We start from the raw sequence: 21,566 nt of genomic DNA, 5'->3' as shown, positions 1-21,566 counted from the left end.
ATCTTATAAAAAGTTGGATCATAAAAAAAAAAAAAAAAAAAAAAAAAGATTAAACACCAAGATTTCCATGTCTAATGTTCTAAGAATAGACATGTTATCACTACTGTAGTAAAGGAAGAAATGATCCTACAACATAGTAATTCAATTCACATCAGTGACTATTTGCCTTTTCAATTCAGGCAACTGTATAGCTTGTATTTAATCTAAAAATACAAACAAGCAGTTTATTGTATGCCTAATATTAATTTTTAAATATTTTCATGCTCTAATTAACTAAAAGTTAATTGTAGAAGTCAATAAAGTGTGCAAAAATAACATCAATACTAAATCAGAATTTCACAATGAATTACGTCAGTGTTAGGATGGATTAACACAACACATTGTATAAATTATTGCTTAAAAATTGTTGTGCAATTCTAGTGAATCATATTGATTAATGACAAATAAGTTAAAAGACTGGTCAGACTGATTCCATGGATAGAAACAGCAGCACTGTGTCAAGAGGAACAATCTATATGAGAAAGTGTACACATGTGCTTTGTTAGAGCTTGAGAAAAACCTTATCACCAACATACTTTTTAAAGAAAAAATAAAGTCTGATTTGGAATGGGTTTTTGGTGAGCCTGACACTTCACTGTGTCACCAGACCTAGTCCTACCTTTGCCTGATGATACAGTAAAAAACTCCAGTACTTCCCAGAGAATATGCCATGTAATAGATAAGGTCATTTAGCAAGCTGTAAGGACTTAGTGGTAGATATTTTTTTTTGTAACACAGGTTAATTTATGACTTTTTACACAGTTTGATTTTAGCTAATTTTTTCAAGAGACTTTGGTATGGTTTCTGAGCAATCCTGTTGTTTCATTTACTTAGGGGGTTTCCAGTTAAGAGACAGAATTGAAAAGAAATTTGGGAAGTTATTAAAGAATTCTGTGGCAGTTTTCATTATCTTTTTATCTGTCCCAGTACAAATAATTTTTCCCAGCTAAAGAGCTATCTATTTGCAAACTGTGAGAGCTTTAGTTTCACAAACATTTGTTTCTTAAACACAAACAAAATAAAAAATTTGTTTGTGCTGAGAAAAAAAAAAGTTCTTCAAATTAGATTTTATAAAGTCTTGAAAAAATTGAATTTTCATACATTTATTTCATTATACTGTAATATTTTCTTTCACCACACAATTTTATGGAGAGTCAGGAAAACTAATATTAGTAGTGGAGATTCATTAAAAACAGAAACCTATGTGAAAAGTGAATTGGTATTGTGGTTCTCCCACTTGTAGAAAAGTAGTTCATTACAATTGTGGACTGTTACAGACAAGAGAATTTATTTCCATGTGTGTCTTTCATTTCACAAATTCAGAATATCATGGTTAACTGTCATACTGCTATATTCATGTCTAGATGAAACATTTAACTGTAACTTTAATCAGAGTTGTCTTGACACTCCATTACTGATATTTAGGATATAGAGGGCTTAGATTCCTCCAGCCTATGAAGTTTATGAATGGCTTCCATTCAGCATCCAAAGAAATACAGAAACTGGAGACGAGAAAGTTCTCTTGGACCATCCCTTTCATTGCATTCCAAAGGCAAGCCTGTTAGTTGAGTACATTACAGTAATCTGATCTGTTTGAATAACTTGTGGTTGGTTATGATGTAAAATTTTCTGCAGCATTAACTATAAAGGCAATAAAAACTTTGAGATTTTCTAGTCTTAGCTAATCCAAATGACTTTACCATACTCCTGCTATTACTCAGGAGCTGTTAATATTGAATATGATTGCTTTGTGGCTAACATACTTCTGCGTTTGCTGTGATCAAACAAATTTAGTTTCTGGTTGACTTTAAATTATGTTAGAGTGTCTTAAGATCCACATGTCAATAATGCATGGGTCCAGTGTATCAAATAACTAATCTGAGCTATAACAAGTAAGCAATTAAATAATAAGTTTAATAGATAATATATCAAAAATTTGTTTTTCACATAATGCTTAAATCACAAAGCCCTTCTATGAAACAATATTTGCAAGATATTTTATATAAACAAAGCATTTGGGATTTTTATATACACAATAATTAAAATGGGATAGAATTTGGATTCTAAGTAATTTAAAACTGACATTTAATTCTCTGTCTGTGACTGTTTAATTGCAAATTATTGACTGCCATAGTTGGAGCATTCTCAGTAATCCCTACACTGATAATATTATAACCTCTATTGTATCCAGTTGGGCATCTAAACCAGCCAATGGAGAATCAGGTAAGTGCCAAATAATTATTTTACTATATGGTGCTGTTTTGCAAGGTTTGAAAATATATTTATGCTCCATAAAATGGAATAATAAAACTTTTGGTCTATAGTTTTTGGAAACCAACTTTGCAAAACTGTGCAACACAGTAAATCAGATGGCACTTACCTGACCCTTGGCTGGAGCTGTGCCCCTATGGCAGCCCACTGCGAATGTGAAGCCAGAAGTATCTGACATGTTAGGATACCTCTAGGAATGCAAATCTGGAAACACTGACTTTGAGGGATCTGAGAAGGGGAAGAAAGGAGATTTTCAGTTCACTTTCTGGAAAGCCTTTGCTGCAGCTAATTAGGCAGTAGGCAATCAAGAGTTTAATAAGTGTACAAGATGTACACAAGTTCACAGAAGTTTCATAAGACATACAAGATGTGTATGTCAAGTTTTCTTTTGGTAGCACTTCATGACTGAGGCAGTGATATTGGAATGACCAAAAGTCAGGATCAAGGGATATGCTGGGGAGTTTGGTGGGCTTTTTTCTTAAATACAGAGGAAACCAGACTTAGGGAAAAATTTAGTGGTAGCAACATGGAATAAAACCTGTTCCAGTACTATTCTTTATACATATAACTTAGGAAGAAAATATTCAAATTTATACCTTGTATCATCCCAGTGGTGGCTCATCCCAGTTGGGGATCCTCTTGCATCTGATGAGTGTTTGTAAACTACCAGCAGGCAGTGTTTACAAAGCTGAACTATTCGCTGGCAGCACTGGAGCTGCTCTGGAGTCAGCGCCTCTGAGCCTTTACTAAATGTGGCTTCCCAAGAGCTCCTATTATGGAAAAAGAAACAAATTCATGGTCTCTGTCACAAATTGCAATCTAAGAGCTTTATTGCTTTATATCAGATTTAACAACTGAGGAACAAGAGAAAAAGCACAACCTTGCAGGAAAGGTACAGGAAAGGTTTATACTATTTAACACAAATACTGGCAGATGCTGAGTCCAAAACACAAAGTAAGAAATTAATCTTTATGTGGGAAATATCCACTGCCATTTTTCATTTGGTTTGTTCCCTGAAGTGTTTACAGAGCCATTACTTCGGTTTAGCACATAAAGAGTTATGGTCACAAAATTGTATATTTGTCTTACAACAGGAATAACACAAAACACTTATTATTTTTAACTGGCTACCACCTGTTAAAAGGAATTAAAGGAACTAATAAAAGTAATAAATTATTTCTAAATGTCCACACAGTATAATAATACTTTTCTTTAAGTATGTGATACTAAGAAACAAGTCTGAAATTAATTTAAAGGAGATTAGTATGTGTTCTTCTTCCTTATCCAGAAAATTATATGAAGAGAGTCTTTCAGTTTAGTCATTCGAATACTGCTTATTATTTCCTCTGGTCACATGGGTTGGTGATCTACACTTAAGTGCAACTTGCAGAGTACATCTATAGAAAAATTCCTTTTGTTTTCTTAAGAAGCCATTTTTCTTTGAGGGAAAAAAAGCCACCAAGGCCTACCACATCCATATAAACCAGGTGTTTCAGCACAGAAGACTACAATAAATAGTTCTTTGCATACATCTCTGCATTCTTGTTTGTGCAAAATTCTGACCATATTATACATAATTCAATCTGTTTTAAAAGGCAACGTGGTGATTGTGAAGACTTTTTTTGGACAGAATTATTATCCAGTAGCACAGACGGTTTGTAAGCTTGAGCTTTTTTGTTTGTATATGAAAGAACCACTTCACAGAGTGAGGAAAATTTGCTGCATCTGGCTTCAACATAGCATCCAGACCGATTTAGCCTTGCCCACAGAGAGCAGCAGTAGATTTCACAATGCCCCTGTAGAAAGTTCATCCTTCAAACAACATCACAGAACCAGCAAGCTCACTCCTGCCTAGTAAGATTTTTTTTTAACTGAGCTGCATTTCACTGTGAGGGCGGTGAGACACTGGCACAGTTTGCCCAGGGAGGCTGTGGATGCCCCAGCCCTGAGAGTGTTCAAAGCCAGGTTGGAAAAGGCCTTGAGCAACCTGGTCTAGTAGGAGGTGTCCCCGTCCATGGCTGGGGGCTGGGACTAGATAATCTATAAGGTCCATTCCAACCCCTTAATATTTTATGAATCAATGATTCTATGATTAGGATGGAATTAAAACCATTTATGACTAAAAGATGAGTTGTATGTATAGCTAACTGATTTGTCAGCCTGGCTCCTCTGTCTAGATGGTATGTTCCAGCTGAAAACATTCAGTCCTACTGAATTTTCATTGCAAACATAAATTTCAATGATGCAAGCATTTGTCTTTAATTATTATTCATACAATTGTTTAAGTATTGTTTGTATACATTAAAATTTTAATTTCACAAACTGAATCATCATAGAATCATTTAGGGTGGAAATGAGCTCTTAAGATCATTGAGTAATACTACTACTTTTCTTTAATATATTTTTCTCAACTGTTTTCTGTCTGGGAACTGTCGATATGTATTTTTATATAGAAATTAATCTATTGTCTTCAGTCTTTCCTCATGAAGTCATGTCGGTAGAAAGTAGCAAGATGACAGTCCAAGTATTACATTCCATCAACAGATTCACATTGCTACACATAATTATATTATAATTCACTCCATTCACTCAGAAATCCTGTAGAAGAAACTTTCCTGATAAATTCCTTAGGTTCTGGACTTTGTGATAACTTTTCTACAGTTAAGTGGCATTTTTTCAGTGACAAATAATATATGGCCTGCTGCAACTGTGACTGACTATGAACTAATACTAGATAGTTACCCTCATAACAAAAGCTGAAATTTGGAAAAATACACATGAATTTTAATGAACTTTCATACAAATGTGCCTGTGCAACTTCCTCCATGTGTTAGACAGATTCAGTTTATTCTCCATTATACTGCAATCAACAGGGATCAGAATTCTGTTTGCTAAATTTAATTGGTTATGCTGTAACTTTATCTTCCATACATTAGTAAGAAATCACAGACTCCTCAGCAGATACAAAAAAAAAGAGTATTATACTGGATTGTGCAATGTGGTCAATCATGTGTTATTATTTTTATAATCATCTGAAGTCAACTAGTTCTTCTAGTTTTTTTCTATTAGTTTTAGTTGTTTATTATACAGTAAAACAAATGAACCTTTATAAAACCCTTTACATCACCTTTTTTTCAAAGAGATTTTCTTTGTTCTTTCTTTTCATTAAAATAGCACATACCTAGCAGAGATCTAACAGCAAGAGGAAACCATAAGGCCATTAGTTCCATTCTTCTCCCAAGACATATATCTTATGAATAGTGAACACACTACACTCCTTAATGGATTTTCATATAGTAATGTTGTTTCTGAATCAGCACATTAATTCCTCTTTCCCAACATGTTTCTCCAAATTCTACACACACCCTATGTTTATTCCAATCTGTTTATTCCAATTCTTTAAAATGGCACAATGAACTCTTGGGGAAGAGTGATGAAAAGTTGACCTCTCTGCTACAGAGGTACTGCCATGAGTTCTCAGTTGTGTGTTATGGGGCAAGAAGGATGGTTGTAACTGAATAAACAACATACTGGCAAGGTGCAAACAGCCTTTTTGTTTTCTTCCATGAATTCTGTATTATCTGTAACAAGTGTTTTACATGCAGAGTGATAGTTATACATACTGGATATTTATATATTCTACAGTATTTTTAGAATCTTTTATATAACAACTCCTCTTACAAGGAACTGAATCTTTTTCAAATAATAACTCCACTTATAATATTTTATGACAACAAAAGAATTGAGCTTGTACTCAAGACTTTACGTGCCTCTGCTAGCATGAAGGAAAGAAAAAATTGTAAAGAATCCTAACAGCTTGCACAACAACAAGCCTTCAGTAATGAGATGATGATAAAAGACCTGTTGATCTTTTGGATCCCTCAGATCCCTCTTCTTCTTGTGATCCATTTTCTTGGGAAACAATTAACAAGGATAATGTGCAAGTTCTCCACATATGATAAATGACTATATGTGAACAACATATTGACTTGATTCCTTTGTCCATACAATATCCAGCAGCATATTAATTGTTGTAGTTCATTTTCAATACATCTCTTAGAACAACTTATGCAAGCTAGCAAATGCCCCCCTCCATTCTTTATACATTTATATACTAACAGAGAAAATGTTCTTTTTTGTGTGCAATATATTTCATATTTAAATTTTTGTATTCTTATTTTATGAATAAATTGGTGTGTGGGAGCAATTGGTTAATACCCTTGATATGATCCCCCAAATCTATATTTCTACCAATGCCTTTGATTTCAGGAAGGTAGATTCTGAAGTATAAGTTATTGAACTTGTTTATTTGTCCAGATCTTTTCTTCCCTGTAAAAAACTTGTATTTGCTACCCAAACCAAAAACACCTGCTTACACGGACATTCAATATTCTGCATATACTTAACTTTCTACCACTATGGGAAACAGTGAATATAATCAAGCACAGAAGTTTGAACTGTTTATTAGTAAATCACAGAAGTGACATTGCATCTGGCATGAGATGTCAGCTGCACTTGTGGCTGAACTATCCTTATGATCTGGAGCACAAATAGATACTGTGATTTCTGTTGATGGCAATTCCATGTTTGACACAGTGGTCTGGCTTAAAAATCATGCACCATCCAGAAAAAGAGTTGACTTAAGGCTAAAATATTTTGAATATTAGATTTTTTTCCTTAGATTTTTAAATTTGTAAATACATTACTAAATGTTTGATTCCATTTCTGAAAATGTTGGCCTTGATTGCTAGATTTAATTCTACTATATATCTTAAGGTGCTTTTAAAACAAGTTCAGTATATGACATCATTCTTGTGAGTGAAAATGAGCAATAAAATATGTCAGCATTGATTGTAATTGTGAAGTTATGAAGAAGAAGAGAAGAAAAATCGGCTTACCCTGAATTACAGAAACAGTTCCACAGACCTTGGCCGTGGCTCCAAAGTAAGCGATTAAACAGCCGGTTAAAAAGACGGTAGAGATGGAGATTTTCAATGTCCGGAGCTTTCCAGACGTGCTGTAGAACTGCACGGACACTTGTCCTGACTATATCCAAAACCTAGGAAAGAGCATTCCAAGTAAATCAAAGGCATTTTGCAAAACCAAAACCCAGCTGATGGCTGATGCCCAGCATGCATACAGACAGCTATCCCTGTACATTCCTACATTCATTTCTGTGCAGTCATCAGCTAACTTTTTTATTATTATATGTTCTTTCTGTTAGTAACATTTTGCAAAGCCAAATCAAAGTATTTTAATTTTATTACTGAAAAGTTTATTTCTGTTTTTTCAGTCTGTTCAATAATACTAGCTCGTTTAAATGACAGAAAGGGTAAAAAGAAACAAATTCTAGTCTTTAATTGTGTCAATTAAAGACTGGAAGCAACTTAATTAACCCAAGCACTGTATGTCTTCTTTTCCCACTCCCTTGTAAAATCTATTTTATAAAGAAGTAAAATGTCCTGGAAAACTACAAACTGCCTTTGGTTTAATGTCTGTTTAAGTTCAGTGTTACCCTATATCAAACCATATTAGTGTACCTGGCAAGAGACAGTGGTGAAATCAGTAAGAAAATAATCAGCAAGGTATTTAAAATAGAAACATGTATCAGCACGCCATGGATTTATTACATATGGACTACATTTAATTGCAAGAGCTTAAAGGCTGAGCTGCATTCAGTATAGTGCTAGACAGCTGCACATCCAACTTACCAGAGTCCTGGATACACCTTTGCACATCCCACTGAACTGGGACATGGAAGGAAGGTGGGATTTATCATGCCTGCTTTTAAATATCTGGACATTCTCTTAACCAAGTCCTCTATGTTCCCTTCATAATCCCTGGAGAGATTCAAGACTCCAGAGTGTCTTGGATTCTGTTTATTTAGATACTATCAATAAGTCTGGGAATATTTTTGTGACCAAAGTAGTATTTAGACCACATATTGACACTCTGAGCAGTGTAAAATCTGTCCTATAAAAAAGCCTACAGTGCATGTAAACTATCAACAAAAAAGCCAGTTAAATCCATGAAATTTCCTTCAAAGGAAACACCCTCTCTGCCTTTTTTGCATAACAGCATCTTCCAAAAAAACAATCACCCTCAAGTGGGTAGTAAACAGATGGGGGTATTTGCTAATTTGGTGTAAGATTTTATAAATTAGAAGGTACAATGCTTTCCCTGGAAACTTTCAGATACGTAAGACAAACTGATTCATGTAGTGAATCATGGTTCTCAAAAGGTGAAAGAGATTTAGTAGAACAGTAAATTATGGAAGAATGCTGTGGAATTGCAATTTTTAGATTCTACATAAAAAATTGTTGTTTATAAATTGTCTGACAATGAAGGAAATAAAGCTTAAATATCCAAAATGCTTGCAATAGCACAAGGAAGCTGTTTAGTATGCCCAATGGGCAGAAAATCTATAGATACCTAATAATGACAGCCTTGATGAAATATGGTTTTTTTCCATGTTACTTAAACTCTTTATGAAGACCTGAGATTAGTCTGCATGCACAGGTCTTGCAGTAATTCCATGTACATAATAGCCCAAAGTAAATACAATACCGTCCTCTCTGCTGGGAGTCGTTATGAATGCAGGTATCTAATGCACTAAAACCCACACCCATGGCCTAGTCTTCCCAAAGAGTGAGATAGAAGGAGTAAGATATTAAAACCTAAGGGCACTGATCTTTTTTTGTGATAGCAGGAGCTAAGCCCAGGTTTTGGACTGTCCCATGACTGTGGGACAGGCTCAGACTTTCAGACACTTCCTTAGCAGCTTCCCAAGTCCTTTTCCTTGTGTCTCACCTGTCCAAGGCATTCCCACACACATGGCTGGTGTCTGTGGTCAAAAACACATCTGAAACAACTCAGTCCCTAAAGCACATAAGAATCAGCCCTGCATTTCTTTGCAGTTTTACACTGACAAATAATATCTCCTTGAGTGAAAAAGAACAATACCACCCTGTATTGGCTCCCTCTCTAGTCCAAAAGACATAAGCTAAAAACAATGATGCCAGTGTGGAGCTTTTCCTTTTACTGTAGTACCTGGAGTTGAAGAAAACTAAGAACTGAACATCTTAGAGCAAGCCACAGACTGCCAAGTACTCTGGAAAAAAAAATCTTTCTCCTGTTTTTACTGTGCTGATATTGCAAATACGCCAGTGCAGGAAATGTGCTGGTTAATTGTCCTTTATGTGCAAACATGGCAAAAAAATCATCCATTTAAGAAAAGAGACAAGGCATTGCACAAGGGCTGGAACTTCATGAAACCTATATCTTCATTTTTCTAAATTAATTTCCCTAGCTTGCCTTCATTTTTCTCTTTAATTTACATCATTTACTTTAACAAAACAAATTATCTAGGTATAACAGAACAAGATGTTATGAAAGGGCATATTCAAAACCCTCTGGTAACAATCAAAACACTTTTAAAGAAATTATGTAAAGTGATGCAACATGAAGCAGTCATAACTCCTCCCATACCAAAATCTCTTTTTATTGAAAGTCTTAGAGGTTAATTTTTTTTTTAGCATGAATTGATTTAATTGGTTTATTCTCAACTTACTTCTGAATGCCTCCAGTACCTATGCTGTAATGCCAGAACATTACACTAAGAATATAAGTTTAAGTTTAATTTTTCTATATCATGTGGAATAATTGTTCAGCAAATACAGCTGTCATGTAGGAACATTGTGCAATCTAGTACATTGCCCAGGTATTTTCTTCTTGTGTGTTAGAATTTCGCAGTAAGTAAGAGTGAAGGGGACTGAGATTCTGTTTTGTATTTCACAAAGTTGCAAAAGGTACCTTTGAGACAGATTTCTTACTTGCATAAATATTCTCCACCTCGCTCATTTCTCCTTCACCCACCTCATTGGAATATAAAACATACTTCTTTCAAATCAACAAAAGACATTTGGCAGTCCTCAGCTGCAATGTCATTGTCAAAGTTAATCCGTTTTTATAAACTACCCTTCTAAGAATAACTATCTGATTGCTTGAAGGGATTGAGGTTAAAAGCAGTTTAAAAAAAAGGCAAATCATTTCCAGTGCAAGCAAAGATGAAGGGCTCACTAGCGCTTCAGGAATTATAAGTCTCCTAAAGTTATAAAAGATGTCCTCACAAGAAGAGCAAAAAGTCCACATTTCTGATTGTGCAGTTTTTGCAGGTAACAACCTGGCACATCAATCTCTGTCATCCTTTGTACATGTGCCCTTGGTTTAACATGACTGCCAGTCAAATAAAGGGCAGAACCACCCTCTATGGGAGGCTTTCTGAAATAATGCTTAAAGGAGAAAATTCTTTGCTTGGTAGGTCCATTTTTTATTCAGCACGATCTCTTCTAATACTGTGGGTCAAATACTCTAACAACCAAGTGAGTATCACTACCTCTAATGGAGTTTTAATATGCCTGGTCTGAAACTGCTGACTGGTGTAGCCCTTATCAATCAAATCTGCCAAGTGAATACCTTTCTAAGAACATTAGCTAGAACTTAGGTATGTAAGCACTAATCATTCATTCGTTTGCCTTTTTTTTAGAAGACTAATTTTTTGAGAAATTTATTTTTAAATTATAATCCAGAGCAATCATGCTTCTCCAAATATGGAGCATAATGTCTTTTAATTGAATTAATGCACATCTATGTTAGTACCAATAGTCTACATTTTAGCATCTCAAGTCCCTCCCAGCTACTGCTAAACACCAGTAGAAGCACTGCTATGCATCTACTTTAGATGACCTCCTGAAAATGAAATATGTCACTTACTTTTCGTTGCTTTGCTGAATCCAGTTTTACCAACCAATAGGATGAGACTTTTGTTTTATGATACTTCCAATTATCCATAATCTGTGGTCATTGTAAAACACAAGATAAAAAACACACATGAAAACAACTGAAAGCTGGTCTTTCAATCACGATCACTCCTAACCCTTAAAAATGTGAGCATCTTAAAGACTGCTGTGAGAAATTTTCTCTAAAACAAATAGCAAAATATTTGCAAAATTATGTGGGGCAACATTTGCAAAGATCTGTGTGATGCTTCAGTTAATATCACCCTCTTTTCTACCTGATTCTGACAATCATACACTACAAAGCAGTTAGAAAGTTGTCTTGACTGACTCAGCCCAGATTTTTTGAGAGTAGTAAGCTCAAGAATGCATGATCTATTTAAATAGTGAGGGGTTTTGCTGCAAATGGGACATAGGACATACCTGGAAATCATATATGATAAATAATCATATATGAACTGCAACACTCTCCTCTCACAAAATATAAGTGCTACCAAAATAGCTCAAGCTGCAAAAATACATTTTTATTCTTGTTTTATTCTTGTTTTATTATTTTATCTTCCTACTCTGCTCCAGACCTTCAACAAGTTCTGTCTCGCCAGCACTCGTTTTCCTCCGTGGTGAACTCTTTGCCATCAGGAATTGGTTATGGCCAGATGAATTTTACAAGAGCTGTGCCCCAGGAAGGCGTGGGGCTCCCCAGGCTGGCGCTGTGCGAGGAAGCAGCGCCAGAGGAGCGCTCGCAGCCGGCTCGCGCAGCGCCGCGCACTGGGGCATCGGGGACAGCATCTCATGGAGGGTTCCAGCCCTGCTGCTGGGAAACCCAGCCTGCTGGTGGTGAGTACTGTCTTCCACCAGCACCAAATCAACCATCACTACAGAAGAATTCCTTCCCACTCCAGTGTAGCTGCAGAGATTGCTAGAAACATAATCAGCATTCTGGAGGCTCACAGAGCTCAGGTCCTTTCTGGCCAGATAACAAATCAGATTAATTTTAACAGATCAAGGACGGTGCTCACTACATCAGAGCACAGGTTAGTTTGAATCCTTTCAATTTTCCTTTTAAAATGACAAGAGAACATCCATCTTCATTTTTTTCTTTTCCATCCTGTTAGCTTCTTCGCATTAAATATTTACAAAGTATTTAGACACCATGCCATTTCTGTTTATATATCAAGTATTGGGATTTAATTGACCTTTATTTTGGCGTTGTTTCACATGTCTTCGATACTAAACTACAAGGCTCAGGACAACATTAGATGTGAGAAAGGTGAATTTGGTAGACTACAAGAGCCAAAAAAGCACATGAGACTGGTGTTCTTTATGACCCCCTAACCTCCATTCTGCCTGCAGCATACAGTTCTGAGTTCTCTAGTATGCCTGCTTGAGAGCAAGTTAAACAGGTCAGGGTCTGTTTTAACAATATCAGATGAAATATGAATTGCAACATTCTTCTTGGCTGACTTAAAAGTTTGAACTCTCTCTACAATGAAAAACTGAATTTTCCTAACCCTCCTGATTATTTCTCACATATTTTATAAGGACACAGGAATGTTTTCAGTGCTGTGCTTTTAAGGTCAGAAAGGATGCAAAGCTCCAAGCTTTCAAATTCTTTTGAGTAATCCTGAGTTCTGGAAGTTTTAAGGCCATAGGAGCTAATGAATCATAGATTGAGCTTTTTACTTTCCTTCATTTCAGTAGCCTAAACAATGTCTAGTCTGTTCTTCTTTTTTATTTATAGATACTTACATCTTCTATAATTAATTCAGATTCTTCATTTGTTTTTCCTGGGAACCTTACTTTCAAGTCATTGATACGGAGAAGAGTTTCCTTTGTCAAAGCAACTTCTTGCTCTTTTGTTTTCTGTTGCAGCAAAGACTCACTCTAAAAGCCAACACAAAGCAGAGGAAAACATTTTAAGCGTGCCATTAAATCACATTACAAAGATGTTTGCTTGACAAAAAAAAATTCTAGAGTGACATAAAATATATTAATAAAGTGCATAGACATATTATCTAATACAGAACTAATATATATCACATACATTAATGCATCACCATTACTGAGAGTTGTCAAGAAATCCAAGAAAAACAGTTAAAATGTTCGTTTGTTTGAAACAGAATAAACAAACATATATTCCATATTTATGGTGCCACAATTTAAAGTATACATTTGAAATTGAGATAACAGACTTTGAATTTAAATTCAACATAATAAAAAATATTAGTCATAAAAAGCATCCTTTCAGTGCGTCACTTCAACAATTTAACATAAATAGGCAGTATATCACAGGGCCAACATTTCAGGGAGCATTAAAAAGACCACTTTTCTCCTGCTTTAGTCAGTAAGGGGTCTGACAGGGCCTCCAGTTGTCCAGAGTTTTGTTTAAAGTATCAATGGTTTTTACATCAACGCTGAACTGAACCTCTGCAGGGTTTTTAGGCACTTCTAACCTTTGTATTCTGTAACAACTACAATACTTAAGGATATCTTTAATGAAGTGAGTGATAAATATTTTCAAGCACAAAAAAAATACTCTGGTATTTGATACGTGTTAATATGGCTGAAATAATAAGATAGCAAATAATTTGAAATCCACTTATGCTTCTAACTCCTATAAGAATATGTCTGTAATTCCCAACTGTAAATGATTTATTTAAAATTTTGTTTCCCTGCAATTAGAACATTTGGATCTCAGCCGACTCCAAAAATGGCAGTGTACTGCTCTTTTCTTGCCCAAAGAACAGATAAACTAACACTTTATCATGCACAAATGATTTCTTCTTAGTAAGTCACAGATTATCAATTTTAATGTTATTCTAGCAGTAATATATAATATATTATTCTTAGTTGCAAAAATATTTATGAACAGAGTTCCATTCAGAATACAGTGCTAAATTATAAGTAATTCTTATCCATTCTGTAAGTAATTTTATTCACATCATTTTTAGGAAGCATGACCTAAGCTCTATCACCCAAAGTAATTGTTCTAGACATCAAGATCAAGATCATTTCTGTGGTGGAGCTTTCTCAATGAAAAAGAGAGTATGCTTTCTAACTAATGTTAATTTAAGCGAGTAGGCCATTTTTAACATCAGATGGTAAAAGACTGCTTTTAATCTTTCAGTAATTTGTATTTGATATAAAGTTAATGTGAATAGAAAAATCCATATTAGCACTGTCTCATTAAACTCTCAGGGTACACGGTGATGATAAAAGGGTACTTTTTAAACTTGAGATAGCTAATGCAATAAAAAATACCTTTAACACATTGTTGTGAAGACACAATCTTAATGTCTTTCCAATTCTATTAGCTGACTTTAAAGATGGAAAACCATGTTAAGGAGTATTTCACAAGATGTCAGCACACAATTTTAAAAGCACCCTTTTTCATCATTTAGACAAAGCCTCACAGGCAAAACAGACAATGAGCGTTCTACCGGATAAAAATGATGATTAGAGATAGTAAATACTATGAAGCAAGTTAATTAGCATTACAAAAGGATTGCTCACAATCAAAGCTCACCACAATACAGAGAGGCAGCAAATACGGGTTAAAAGTGCCAATTTGTTTTGCCCCATCTCCGCACAAATTATTTGGGTGATGAAATATATAGGTCAGGCATCAAAGCATGAATGGAAATGCTCTGGCACCAGCAGGCAATGCAATCCTGAGTGAGGCTGGGGATTGATCCCTGCAAACGCTGCCTAGGGATAAGTGAATATGGGCTCCATCACCCCAACACAAAAGAAAAAATGCCTGGGCTGTGAAGGAGATACCAAAGAGGATGGCAATCTGCCAGCAAAATGAAAAAATATACATGGTCCAGAAGTACATTGTGAAAAGTACAACAAACCACACGAATTCTAAACAATTAAAAGTGTTTTATCTAATCTGTTAATTATTTGGGCCAGTTGCTTGTCTGTCTCAAGGAGAGGGTGCAAATGCAAGACAGTTTATCTTCTTTTTTAAAAAAGAGAATGGCTTCTGAGTCAGCTATTGCAGTGGCAAATCCCGAAGACCACAAGCACTGTATAAATTTTCAGCTGTTCACTTTGGAAGTAGAGCTCTACTGCAGAGGTATAGCATATGCAAAAGAGGTCTAATAGGTTGAAAATTAATCTCACCATCTTCTACAATGGACAGCCATACAAAACCTTCCTAATATTTTATTCTGGCACAATGTATTTACCCTTGGACTATACACTGGGTTTGAAATCTGGATGTATTTTTGTTACTGTAAGGATTTTGAAGGTAGGTACAGCCTTACTTCAGAACCAGGAGCCCCCAGACAAATCACAGAAAATTTTTAAGAGAAGTAATGATCCTTTCTATCTTCAAAAGGCTGTTTAGGAGTGAAGGTTTCCCATTCAGAAAGTGAGGGTTTCCCATTCTCTTACGAAACCTATTTCTACAAAATGTAACATCTGTATTGCTGCACCACAAACACTGAGACATCACAGCTGGCACTCATCCCATTTCACACACAGGTCTAGAGTTCTTGTATGCTCAAGTGTCTGTCAAAACAATCTTGACAACAGTACCTCAAATTTTCTGATGTTGCAAAAATTACTAGTGTATTTATTGAGATTTAGAGAGAATGGAACACATTTTGAATGCAACCACTGTGTTAACTCACCCCTGAAGAGTTCATGGTTCCCGAGGTGGCTGTCTGAGAGAATCTGGCTGAAGATGGGCTACGACTCAAGGAGTGGGACCTGTTCCCAGAGGCTGTTCGCTGCATTTGGAGAGCTGCTTTGGCTGAAAAGGGGCGCGGCTCCGCTCCCTGGGACTGCATAGTGAGGATCGATATGGAGCGAGGGCAGCTCACAGAACGCCGGATCGGACCTGTGGCTGATGTGGGGGACGAATATGATGGAGACTTTACATTTTTATTTGAAGGTTTGCAGTTCATTCTACCTGCAGACAGATCAAATGAATGACATTATTATTTATTATTTTTTAACACCCATTTTTCAGTCTTTGTAACTAACAACACATATGATCAGAGTGTGCACAGATGATGTACTACGTGTGTTGACCAACAGCTATCTATGTAGAAGTCAATCATGTCAGATCCCCTAATAATACAGAATTTACATACTTATAGGTACATTTATTTCTTCCTCATATTCAGCTTTAACCAGACTCCAATCCACTATAACACACATGAGATTTATGAGAGAGGGCATGTGCTCTTTAGGTCAAAATGCATGTGACTTCTGTGTATGGTTTCCTAACCATAACAATATGGAAACAGGAGAGAAAATTTGCTCAATGGATCTCATATTCAGTATCTCTCATTTGTTAAGGCATTGTTACAGCATTTTTAAATTCAGTTTTCAGCTAAATAAATGCTGCTATGAAAAACAAAATTTTAGAAGCATCATTATACATGTGCAACTACATTACAAAATTCTTTGAGACAATACATCACTAAAACAAAAAATAACATGGTATATATCTGTTAATTTAGAAAACATTTTAAAGAAACTAAAACAAGCAAACCAGAGTTAAACCCTGAGATACAATGTTGACACATTCTAAAAGACTGAGGAATTTAATATAATTCATCATCAATGCCAGACTTCCTTGGAAAAAGTGATTATTTAACTTACCTGATCGTTCTAAAGATTTGTATTTATTTTCTTCAACATCATATGAAACTTTTTTCTCTGTTTTTTCATTGTGATCTTCCTTTTCAGTTTCTTCTCCTGACTCTGACACACTGCTGTCACTATCACAGCTACTGTCACTGCTGTGGTTCTTAGGTTTCCTTAAGGAATGTGCACTTTCTGGCATTGAACACAAGGGCTAAAAAAAAAAAAAAAAAAAGAAAAAACCCCCAAGAAATTGAATTGAATCCCAAAGAAACTACCAGCTATCACACAAATCCCTGGTTCAGGCAGTATTTGCACAGCTATAAACCCTTCCAAATTAGTTGGAAGTTTTTCCTAAATTTTAGAATAATTGCTTAAATATTTCATTAAATTCATTCCACTGTAATTCTAATCTTTGCCACATGAAGAGCAGCATAATATAGTAAGGAAGGGGGGAATTCTTTGAAGTATGAATTGCACTACCAGACATATTGCATTATGGTTTGAAATTATAAATCAATTTATTCAGAATACCATTTACAATCAGTTCAGGTTCCTCACTGATATTTGCAATAACTGAAACTAGAGCGTAACAGTGATCAACATAAGTAGAAAAATACATCAGGGAACTGTCTGTTTTACTTTCAAAAAGAAAGTGATTAATCTACATCCCACAGAAAGCAGAAACCAAAGAATTTATAGCAAGCCATGCTGGGGGTTCTTGGTGCCTCATATGCACATGGGATTCAGTGCCATTACCTAATTTTAATCCTGTGCTATTACCAAGGATACTGCAAGACAAAACCAAAAAGGTGGAGACAGAGAAACTGATCCAAGAACAGAAACTGCAATTGAAAACTTTTCATCTTCCATCTACCATTAGTGAGACACAAAAAATGCAGTATCTTCCATTACATCTGTTCTCCTATGTAGGCTTATGTGGTCACCTTTTTTTCCTACACACTTTCTTTCCAGTTACTCTCAGCTATAAGAAGCTATGCTGATAGCCTCATCTACAGAATGGATTCCAGATTAAAAAAAAATTTAAATCATAATTTCTGGACATACTTTGAGTCAAAGTGAAAAAGAACTCCCAGGAAGAATTTAAATTTTTCAGACATCTTAGCATAATTTAATGCACCTAAATTTATTATGAGAGTAACAGGAAAAAGCCCCAAAACCTCCTGTTCCTGCAAGATACACTTTATAACTAAATAGATGCTACCTAAACTTCTATTCCAGACAAGGAAGGGAAGGGATTTCTGTCACTAATAGCACGTTTATGCCATCCCAAGCTGCTAGACCAGATAAGGAGAAGTTAGAGAAGAATATTGCATATAGGAGGGCCCTAACATTGTTGTTACACAAAGAATATATACAAGATTGATATGTATCTGTCTGCCAAAGGGATAAAAGTAAGGTGCCTCAACACATAACACTTTATTAAAAATAGCTGTTCTTATCATGAAATGCTGTGTATGATGTAGACATATTGATCAGACATTCCTGAGGAGTTACACAAAGTATAACAAACAATTTCAATCATAGCTCACAGGGGCTTTAAGATAGATCTTATTCCACTTATCATATACATGTTCCTCACACATTCTACAGTAAACAATATCAATTAACAAAGAAAAATAAAAAGAAAAATCAAAGAAATTACAAAAAACAATAATAACAAATAATAGATGAATCTGGAGATTCAATAACAAATAATAGCTGATCTCAGGAGACATCTGATTGCCTAGCACATCTTGCCTAGCTCATCACCTTGATCTTACCCTTATGCTAACCCAATTTTTCTGTGACTAAACTCATCTGATCTTATACCAAAATAATTAAAATTAATTTCTCATTTCCTGTACAACATCTGTTATTTTAGTTCCTCAGTCCATTGTCCTGCAAACAGAGGTAACCCTGACAGTGTGCAGGTGTCAGGAGCCCTCTAGAGGCTGTAAATAAACTGGACGTTTCCAGAATGCCCTTCTCCATCTATGCAAAATTCAGTGATATTTTAAGTGCCGGAAAAAATGCCTTCATTCTGTGAACTTCTTGACTTCTTTTTTCCTACACTGAATTCCTAATCATGTTCAAATAAAAATAAGGCTGAAATTCCTAGCAAATACAGAATAATTGTAAGATGCAAAGCTTGTATTTATTTATACGTGCACCGCCCTCAACCTCTCCTATGCAGAGATATATATGTATGTGAGAATGTAGATGTTTATATGTTTCTATGTGTGGAGGAAACATGTTCTACTCATGTTCCTATGAGTAGGAACACACTTCTCTCTCCTAACTATTCCAGTTGTCCTTTTAGTTTTCTGAGTCCTGACTGATGGTTTTTTTTCTAAGGAAGAGTACAACCCAAAACAGAGCATCTGACCTAAGAGTACCTTCAGTCAGCAGGGCTGCCACTGAATTTAAGGGGGGACAGACTCCATGACCTTCTCAAAGAACCTTTCATGTTGGATTACATGACATGAAAAGTACCAGTCCTGTGGTTGTTTTGTTGGGGTTTTTTTCCATTAGATCCTGTATGTGGAAATAGTTCTTTATTTGTAGGATTTTATCGTTACAAGATGAGGTTTACAGCTGGATTATTCTCTTACCTGGCAGATTGACAGGCAATAGTACTTTCTACTGCCTGCCTCACTCACCAAATTTCTGTATAGACATATATTTAGACATTACATATCTCATAGCAGGCTCTTTACAAAGAGGTGGCCAATTAAATGCATATGATTGGCTATATGCACCTTAACCCTCACAGGGAAGAGGTGATGATCTTTGGGAAAAGATACCAGAACCATCTGCATGGTCATCTGTATTTGAAAGGGAACTCACAGGACATTATGCAACCAGGGAAATCTCTGCTTACATGGCTTCACTGTAGGCAAGGTTTAAATGATTGAGAAATGTATCAGGGCCACAAAAAAGATGCAGGAATAAGAATCCTGCATAGCATGAAGTGTGCACAGTGCAAGGAAAATAAACACTCTCCCTGGATAAGCTAGTTTCATTGTTTTCTGGCTGGATTTCATCAGTTTTAGGGGGGAAAAAATGAAATTTTGGTCATAAGCAATTTTTTCTTTCTCACCTAAGTGCAAACAATATTGTACCAGTAAGGCAGCTATAAGCTACACCATCCATTTGCCTGCTATAAAAGAAGACCAAGTCTTACTCATAAGTTAATCAAAATTCATCTTACAACTAATTGAGAGAGGTTTCTCAATTTGGGCTTATGGGCTTAGTACCCTATTAATGTTTAATTAAAAGTTACCGTCTCCAGCCTGGGAAAGCCTTGTGAGCAAGGAGTGTAGAGGTAGAATAGAACAAGTCAGTGTGCACTCAGTCAACCAGATAGCTGCTCTCTAGGGTTGCTGGGAAAATACAGGGTTCTGGGAAAAGGGGAAAATGTGACTGAGATCTTGAACTTGAATAACTGATCCCATGTTAAAGAACAAAATTTCAAAGCAAAGCATCTCTGTAAGAATGTGGACTGAGAGTACTGCTAGGGTGGACTGAGGTTTTTTCTCTTGTTTAAATGAATCCACTGCTGTTAAAGCACGAGCTCACAAAATCCCCATATTTTAATGAGGTCCCTGCAAATCTATCTTAATACCAGATTGGGCATGTAGATCCTCTTTCCAGAATGAATGCCTGTAATAAGATGCAGCTCTTTGGATTCTTGCACATATTTACAGTACCTCTTCAAGCTCAGAACAATTGTCAGCATTCATTTTATACAGATATCCACAGATTTGTACACTATGTCATGAGAATCATAAAACACTGTAAAAAAATTTACATGCATCCATAAACAAATCCATCAAAGCTCAGAACAGAGATGTAGGCTCTTCTAAGCAGACTTGACCTAAAATGTTTACAGGATATAAAAAACATACTGATTCTAGTCAAGCCCAAACTATTTATCTTTACTGGCTTAGAGATATGCAGTTTATTTAAGGCAAAGACTCACATGAACTATGCACACAAGCAGAAAGCATTAAGCTAAAAATAATATACATTCACATTAAAAGCAGATTTTGGATACAAAATGCGTTCCAAGATATACTGAACAACCCTATTAGCAAGGGAGCAAGCTCCAAATATATCAAAATTATAATTAATTCGTTGACTTTCCATACTTTTATCCCATGATCTCAAAATCCTGATTTTGGCACTAATTAATTAGAGATGAAAGCATTCTTTTGAGAGATCCACTATTGATATAAAAATCCTTTCACACACTGAAATCAATCTCTCATGCAACAGTTGTTGCCATGCATGGCAATTCCTCCAAATGGTTTAGAGAAGGAAAGAAGGATTGCATATCCCCTTAAAAATTTAATGGGATTTAGTTGGACAAATGGTAGTCATACCTCTATTTATACTTTTTAAAAAAATAAAAAAATAATGGCAGTCAGAGGAAGAAAACTTCCAGCTGGATCAGCTAACTAAATTCCCCACTTAAAATTCTCAGAAAACCTGTCTATAGAGTGAAATAAAAAATCAGTATCTAGAAGTCAAATACCTTAGGTCCTCGCTGCTTGGGGCATTTTCCCGTTAGCTTTTCATCATCTATTTCACACTGCTCCAGAAGATCCAAAATGTCCTCCTCCTAGAAATGGGAATTCCATTACTATTAATTCAAAGCAGGACATACCCTGTCCTTCAAAAATTCAAGCAGAAAGTGGTAGAAATTTGAAATTACTCTGATTACTAATTCCTGAAATAGGAATATGAATTCCTCCACAGGAGGAAATAGAAATATTTCTTCTCATACATGCATCTCTCCTAGCAAGCAACATGAAATTGAGGGTTAAAATCAAGTCTTAACATATATTTTTAAAA

At 35.5% G+C, this 21,566-nt stretch overlaps 1 protein-coding gene across 7 annotated transcripts in view; it reads right to left on the bottom strand.

Moving 5' to 3' along the window:
- Positions 1–21,566, bottom strand: part of TTLL7 (tubulin tyrosine ligase like 7) — a 65,048-nt gene that overhangs the window by 2,612 nt on the left and 40,870 nt on the right. For 4 of the 7 annotated variants that reach the window (XM_063165823.1, XM_063165822.1, XM_063165825.1 and 1 more), the window contains 8 exons: positions 21,247–21,333; positions 16,725–16,920; positions 15,746–16,026; positions 12,855–12,989; positions 11,083–11,163; positions 7,209–7,369; positions 2,907–3,080; positions 2,499–2,538 (listed from right to left, as the gene is read on the bottom strand). In XM_063165823.1, the coding sequence (XP_063021893.1) occupies positions 2,499–2,538; positions 2,907–3,080; positions 7,209–7,369; positions 11,083–11,163; positions 12,855–12,989; positions 15,746–16,026; positions 16,725–16,920; positions 21,247–21,333 (1,155 nt within the window). Of the gene's footprint in view, positions 1–2,419; positions 2,539–2,906; positions 3,081–7,208; positions 7,370–11,082; positions 11,164–12,854; positions 12,990–15,745; positions 16,027–16,724; positions 16,921–21,246; positions 21,334–21,566 lie in introns of all 7 variants that reach the window. The other 3 variants (XR_010029011.1, XM_063165827.1, XM_063165826.1) reach the window with 3 other exon arrangements.

This window comes from Melospiza melodia, chromosome 11, assembly GCF_035770615.1.
Source record: "Melospiza melodia melodia isolate bMelMel2 chromosome 11, bMelMel2.pri, whole genome shotgun sequence".
NCBI lineage: Eukaryota > Metazoa > Chordata > Aves > Passeriformes > Passerellidae > Melospiza > Melospiza melodia.
This window is presented reverse-complemented; position numbering and strand designations above follow the sequence as displayed.